We start from the raw sequence: 7,792 nt of genomic DNA on the forward strand, positions 1-7,792 counted from the left end.
TACAGTCGCTGATTCAGAAGCACCAGATTGTCATAGCAAAGTCGGAATTGACCCTTTTTTTTTTTTTTTTTTTTAAATAGCCTTTGTGCACAGCCAGCCTTGTACTCTTCTAGGTTAAAAAAACTGTCGTCCATAAAATGCGTTGCACAAATTTGAACATCTGGTTTGTGCTGTTCTGTTGTAAATAAATCTTAACCAATGATTCCTAATTGCATCTACTTCCGGAAGGCCAAATAAAGTGCTTTTGCTTTTGCACTGAAACACAGTGTCTGTGTCTCCCTGACATGGCTGCATAAACACTACTGCTGTTCCTGAAACCACGCCTTCTTTCTTTGCGTGCACATTTGGGCGGCATTATGCTAATATTTCCACATATTGACGTAGATATGTGGGGGCGTGTTAGAACGAGCCATTTTAGGTAGGCGTGGCTGACTTAACTTTTATAAAGAATATCTCTTTGGATTTGAGACTTTAGTCTTTGCAACTTTACAGACCTGCTTTATGCACCAAGAGCTTGTAACACTCCAAAGAGAAAGGAAAACTTGAAATCGCATCATATGACCGCTTTAATAACGATAAACCAAATCTCAAACTAGCTAGTCCCTACCGAGTGGCAGATTAATTTAGGCTAAAATTTCAGATTTTAAACTGGATTTAGATGTACAGCATTTTGGTAACATGATTTGCAGAACTCTCAAATAAAATCACATTTTTTTTATTTAAAATCAAATTGCTTAAGTAAACTGACTTCCTGAAGTAGAAGTTAATGGTCAAGCACCTTCCTTGCTGGAAAGACTCTTACTTGTACCTTGCTTGTGGAAGGTTCCATAACTACAGTACAAGTCTTGCAGTTTCAATATAGTGATTTCAGCCTGTAAAGTTCATGATTAAATGTTCATCATGGTATGCTTTCTTTTGGTCGCTCAAAATGAGGCCCAGCCTGTGACGAGGGTTTGTAGATTCTTGTGCTCTTCATAATTTTTTTCATCTCTTTTATGTAATAATGAGGTTATCACGTAACAACAACACTAACCTGTTCCAACAGCCTTCATTGGGCTGAAACAAAATTAAATTGAACCAGTAATGCGAAATGTTATCAAAGCAACTTGTCCGTATTCAGATATGAACCTTTTCAGTATTTTATCACTTGTGTGAAGGTTGTATAATCTCATTTATAAAACCTGTATTTAATGTGTGCTCTTCTTATTTAAGGACTGCATGCTCCAAAACTGGTTTTCTTCTGCTTTGGCTATGCCTGCTTTTGTATTGGTGGTTTATTTAATCAAATAAATGTGTTTTGTTGACGTGGATACTAATGTATTGTCCTTGTCTGAATGTCTGTGTTTTTTTCTTGTAGATTTAGTGATATAATAGTGGAGGACGACAGTGGTATTCCCACACAGGCCTTTTTGGATTCTTGCTATGCTATAGTACCAGTTTTAGGTAGGACACTCTATCTTTCTCCCTTTTCCGTCCTTTCCATGTCTCTTTCCCCCGTCAGTCCAGGTTGTCTTATTCTCTGCTTTAATTAGTTTTGTGCTTATTAAAGGCTGTAAAATGCTAATGGGGACATTGATTTTTGTCACTCTGTACGTGTGTCGGTTCACCATGTGCTCTTGATTTATTTTATTTTTTTTAATAATTTGCTTCTCATATTAGTCTGCACAGTAAATACCTCATTCTCCTTCAGGCATGGTCATGCATGCTCTTCTATGTCTTTATACTGGGACAGTCCGGTGAGTATCTGACCAAGAACCGTGGCCAAGAACATGAAAATCTGTGTCAGCAATCAATTATTACAAAAGCTTTTGTACAAAGGATTTTCATCACTTTCTTCTTAAGAACATACTGTATCAGTGTGATAAAGGTGATTGGGGTGTCATGCACTTTTTTTGAGAGGGCAGCATTAGTCTATCGGTACAGTTTTTAAACCTCACTTTTTTCAATAGTTTGAATGGGCATGATGCTTTTGAAAGTAACGGTTGATCGCATTTCTCTGTGGGTGATGGTGGCTCAATATACTTTCCATGCACGACAGGAATACAGTAGATTGGGGAGCAAGTAGATCTTTGGACTGCATATAAATTCCCATGAATTGTTATTTTCCACAAATGTATCTAGACCTTCACAAGTAATTACATGAAAAAAAAATGTATGTGCGAAATGGAGCATGTTGCTGCTTCACAGTTACTGTAATATATGTGGGTCAAAGACATTAAGATGTTCGCATTAAAAAATAAATTTACAAAAGTGATTTTATGTCCATAGAAAGCACATTAAATGTAAGTAAAGTGTCTATTTTAAGGTTTCAAATATGTTTTTGGAGAATAAAATGTCAAAATTTGGTTGAAATGTTACATTGTCATTCAGTGTAACACTATTTATGTAAAAATTCAAACAACATGCTTATTCTGACATGTACATAAATAAAATAAAATATATAAAAGAATAAGGGAGCATATTAAATTTTATTGTGTTTTAAATGAGTAAAAAGTTCTTACTGACAATTGGGCAAAACCTAGGATAGTGGCAAATTTAAAAAATGTAAAGTTACAACTAATTAGTATTTGGGGTGAAAGTAATCAGTCTTTTAATATGTAATAAATGGATTTTTGTTGTAAATATGCCTGACAAGATTGTTACACCGAATGACATTTTAGTGGGCCTCTTCTGTAAATCAGGGAAAAATGTATGATATTTTTTTTTTGCTCCGAAAAACAAAAACAAAATTGCAATTAAATTAAACCGAAAACATTTTATTTATTGGGGGGGAAAAACAACAACAATTTAAAGCAGTATTACACTTATTGTTTTTATGCTTAAACCCGTTTTTGTCTTTGACCCATGTATACACTAACATGCAAAATTTGGGGGTTGGTGAGATTTTATGATGTCTGTTATGCTTAACCTGGCTGCATTTCTTTGATCAAAAATACAGTAAAAACAGTACGATTGTGAAATGTATTTACAATGTAAAATAATTTTTCTTTAAAATTCCTGTTATGGCGAAGTCATTTATTTAAAATAAGATTTTTTTTTTGTAATAATGTAAAACTCTTGACTGCCGCTTTTGATCAATGAATCCATTTTTACTAAATTAATGTATTTATTTATAAAAAAAATTTTTTATGTATGTTTAGCCAGAAAATAACAGTTTAAATGACATAGTACTTACAAAGGCTTTCTCCCCTCAGACAAGCTTGGACCAACTGTCTTTGCTCCAGTTAAAATAGATTTTGTGGGAAACATTAAGGTAAGTGTAACATGCAAGCAATGACATTTTTCAAGACTCACTGCATCCTCTTTTTAATAAAAGTAAGAACTGTAAATAATACGTGGCGTATTTTAAATTACATGACTAATGGGTTTACAGATTATAGATTCACTAGGATGACATTCAATACACAATTTAATCATCTGTAATAATTACCCATTTATTTCTTCCTTAATATGCTTGGAAAAAATTCAGTAAAATTAATTTAAAATTGTACCAATGTAATCAAACCAAAGTGAATCAGAATGCAACATGTTTTAGCAAATCAACAAATTGTTGTCAGAGAAAATATTTGGTTAATATGTTTGAGCATTCAAAGTAAACCCGTGATGACTTTGAGGCTGGTTTGTAATGAGCTTCCTTGCATATAACAGTATGTGAATTATGGCTTTGGAGGTCAGAACTTTTTGCCAAGAGTAATCAACTGTAGTATTTAACAGGTTCAACAAGGTCCACACATTCACCGTCTCTGTATTTATTTGGGATGACACCATAACCACTAGAGGGCATAATAGCTTGGTCTGTGAGTTGATCCTCCTTATTTTCTCCATCAGAAAATCCAACAGAAGGTGGTGTCCGATCCTGAGAGTTTCCCCACCCTACAGAGCATCGTGCTGCATGAGGTGGAGACGGAGGTGGCACAGGTGCGGAACTCGGCCACGGAAGCGCTGCTGTGGCTTAAACGTGGACTCAAGTTCCTCAAAGAATTCCTTTCTGAAATCAATACAGGGATGAAGGATGTCCAGGGAGCTCTTAGTAAGTCACATGATCAAATTTGAAACGGTTGCACCTGAAAATAACACCTGGTTCAAACAACTGTCCTTCACCTATGATGTTGTTATCAGTGCTTTATAATGTCTCCTGCTGAAAGTTTTTTCTTCTTTCAGATAATGCATATGGAAAGACACTACGGCAATATCATGGATGGGTTGTTCGAGGTGTCTTTGCAGTAAGTGCTGTATTATGAGTGATGTTTTTCCATTAAAAAAAAGTTAAACAATTAGACGTCTCAGTGTTGCTCCATGTTCCGTTTATGTTTCTGTCAAATACCCCCAAAAAAAATTCGACACTTTTTTCTTTTTGAGGAAACTTTATGCAATTTTGCCATACAAGCATAATAATAACCAGGGGTGCTAAGCTTCAAAAAGCAAAAGGGTCTGGCTGCAGACTTGCGCTTGCACTCTCAGACTTGCACTCTCAGACACTTGCACTTCCGCTAGCGACGCCACTTGCAGTCTTTATTTTTTTTTATTTTGTTCTATTTATTTATTCTTTTTGTTTGAATCTCTCAACATTTTACGACAGTAGCCAGGTGGTGAAGACAAGACAAAAGAAACTAAATTACAAAGTCACTTGCAATCGACACTTGCACTCTCCGATACCTGCGACGTCACTTGCAATCGACACAAATCGTGTGTGTTGCCAATGGAGACGAGACGCTGTGGTGGTGATTAAACGATTAAAACTGATTTAGTACCATAACGTACAGGGTCCTGCAAGCCATCTGTAGGAGAAAAAGACAAGACCCGCAAATCCGTGGCCACAGAACAGCAGAATATGAACGCAATGCGCGGTCTCTCGCTAAGCATTTTCCTCCTGTAGAAAAACATAAACACTTAACATGGCTTAATGTATTAAGATGCTATTAAAATATCAAATTCAATATACAGTTTATTAATATAATGAAGAACAAAATAAAAAATAAAAATAAAAGTGACTTCGCTAGTGGAAGCGCAAGTGTCTGAGAGTGCAAGTGCAAGGCTGCAGCCAGACCCTTCTCTCAAAAAGGGCAAATCCAATTAAAGAAGTAAGAAGTCCAAAAACAAACAAACCAATGAAATAAAAAATAAAAGTATGGAGCCCTGCACATGACATGCAGGGGGAAACAACAAGATATTGTGGCCATGAATTAACAATTTCTTTCTTCATTTTAACTTTAAAAAAAAAATGGTGTTGAGGAACCTATCAAATTCCCACCACTTATCAGTTTGTGTCTACAATATCTATCTATTATTTTATTGTTTTTTGTGGGGGGCTATGTATTTATACCATTTTGTTTTTAGATTTTATTTTTGGCATTTTACTGCGATGGGACAGTATAGAGTAGACATACAGTGGGTACGGAAAGTATTCAGACCCCCTTACATTTTTCACTCTTTGTTATATTGCAGCCATTTGCTAAAATCATTTAAGTTAATTTTTTTTCCCTCATTAATGTACACACATTATGTATGTATGTATGTATTTTATGGCCAACTATGAAATGCTTGTGCAGTCATTCTCTAAAGCTGATAATGCAATCTGCTAACAATTACATCATCACAACATGGCATGAGCTGATTGTTCAATGAGCTTTCTGCTTAACATTTAAATAGACTTGATCTGTGTTTACTGTAAGGAAGTCTTGTAGCACACTATCAGAAACCCTCCCCCAGCTCCACCCATATAGATCTGCTATGGGTATTTTCATGTATGCTAGATGTTCACAGCAGCTTGTCTATGGATGTATTGGCAGTAGCAAGTCTCTGTACTGGCTCTGCAGCAGGTGCATCAGCATAGCTGATCTATTCCACCAAGACCAAATACATTAATATCGGCATGTCCATTACAATGCAAAACTATTCCGAGAGTTGTCATGATTGATCGGTTTTTAGCACAGGATGTGCATAGATTCTTTAAAAATGTCCTTTTGTGTTCCATTGAGATACAATAATATACAGCTTTGGAAAAACATAACATGCATTCAACCTGCCTTTCTGACTCTGTTTATATGGTTGTTTGTGTGTTAGCTGGCTCTACGGGCCGCCCCGTCCTATGAGGACTTCATGGCTGCTCTGGTTTCTCATGAAGGCGATGAGCTGAAGGAAGGCTTTATGACTGGCATGCATCGAGACCTGGATATCTACCTGCCAGCTATGGAGAAGCAGCTGTCCATCCTGGACGCTGTCTATGAGGAGTACAGCTTGGAATCAGACGAGATCGTGTGACTGACACACACGCACCCGCACAGAGAACAGAGCCTGCTTCTGACGGAGCTCATCGGTTTCAGTGGTGAAGTTACGCCTGCTGTGGTAACCGAACCTGAAGTTAGTGTTGAAGAAGACAGGGAGGTTTCTGTGAATGCAGGGCTTGCATGATCAGTAAGAGTGTGTTGGATAATGTGGCATCTGCAGACTCCAGTAACAGTCATCCCTGCGAAATTTAAACGGCCGCCATCAAAATAATGCTGGCTGAGGGGGGCAGGGTGTGATTCCAAGTGTTTTCAGGGAACAGCTGTATTTTTAGAAACCTTCAGTGCAGTGATCAAGTGTTTTGTTGACATTGGTTGTATGTTTTTTCATGCACTTTTAGGCACGAGAGTATAAATGGCAGATAAGCTGAAGATCGTGTTAGTGAAGGTTTACAGTTAAAGGGCAAAACTGCACTTGTGCTTTACTTCTCACTTGAAATATTGCATTACTTTTGTTCAGATACTCGCATCTCATTCGTTTTAGACTAGCACAAAACTAAGAACTTATTCAGACTTTCGGGGATTCAGATAAACATGCAGTGCGTTCATAAAACCAAGTATACTGTGGTGGGCTATTTTTTGCAGTGACATAATCTTAGATTAAACACATTCACAACGGCTCTAGTTCGGGACTTGTAGGATCAACTTGGTGAGAGGGACCAAAGGAGAGTTTCTTTTTCATAGTTTAGTGGAGAGATTTCCTACTATAGAGTACATGGTGGCTCTACAAAAGGAAAGATGTCATGATATTTCCTCAGTGACTTTATTTATTGACTTCTTTATATGAATATTAATTCTAACTGTTGATTTTATTGTAAGAATCACACTATGCTTACTCTCCAATCATATGAATGATACACATTTTTGCATGTTGCATTGCATGGCTTTTATTTTTATATTTCAAAATTAATCAGATTTAGATTACTAAATGATTAGCACATGAGGATGACTGTTCTCTTAGGTTTACATTTTATTTTAACTGCATTCCATAAAGTTTTCAACTAAAATCTGACAAACCATTGACTTTATAAATATGCCTTTCTAACATTGTAAATGTCCGATTTTTCATGTTGTTACAAACCTGTATGACTTTCTACTTCTGCTGAGCACAAAAGATATTTTGAAGTATTTTGGTAACCAAAAAGTTATTCTGCGAATATAAAATACTGAGACATTTCTCAAAATATGTTCTGTGTTCCACATAAAACATTGTCATTCCGTTTTTGAACACCATGAGGGTGTCAACAAACCTGTATGAGTTTTTCTTCTGTTGAACACAAAAGAAGATAGTTTGAAGAATGTTAGTAACAAAACTAATTGATTTCCATAGTATGGAAAAAAATTCTAGTTTATATGTGTTTGTGTATGTTGTTCATTCCCTGCCATTCTGCTGCACCTTGCATGTTTGCCATTCCCTCCGTAGGTCAGGGATTTTCACTGGGGCCCCGGGTGACAGCTGGGTCCTCTATGTTTCCTGCCTGTGAGGCCCCTTGTCCTCCGTCCTACAC

At 36.6% G+C, this 7,792-nt stretch overlaps 1 protein-coding gene across 2 annotated transcripts in view; it reads left to right on the forward strand.

The window, feature by feature from the left end:
- The window catches only part of LOC107550836 (pleckstrin homology domain-containing family A member 8), a 14,013-nt gene extending 6,628 nt beyond the window's left edge, over window positions 1–7,385 (forward strand). For both annotated transcript variants that reach the window (XM_016232234.1, XM_016232235.1), the window contains 5 exons: window positions 1,358–1,443; window positions 3,195–3,253; window positions 3,829–4,030; window positions 4,162–4,223; window positions 6,064–7,385. In XM_016232234.1, the coding sequence (XP_016087720.1) occupies window positions 1,358–1,443; window positions 3,195–3,253; window positions 3,829–4,030; window positions 4,162–4,223; window positions 6,064–6,261 (607 nt within the window). In that variant the 3' untranslated portion in view covers window positions 6,262–7,385. The remainder of the gene's footprint in view (window positions 1–1,357; window positions 1,444–3,194; window positions 3,254–3,828; window positions 4,031–4,161; window positions 4,224–6,063) is intronic.
- Window positions 7,386–7,792: the final 407 nt, after the last annotated feature.

The sequence above is a fragment of the Sinocyclocheilus grahami genome, unplaced genomic scaffold (assembly GCF_001515645.1).
Source record: "Sinocyclocheilus grahami isolate Dianchi unplaced genomic scaffold, SAMN03320097.WGS_v1.1 scaffold408.1, whole genome shotgun sequence".
NCBI lineage: Eukaryota > Metazoa > Chordata > Actinopteri > Cypriniformes > Cyprinidae > Sinocyclocheilus > Sinocyclocheilus grahami.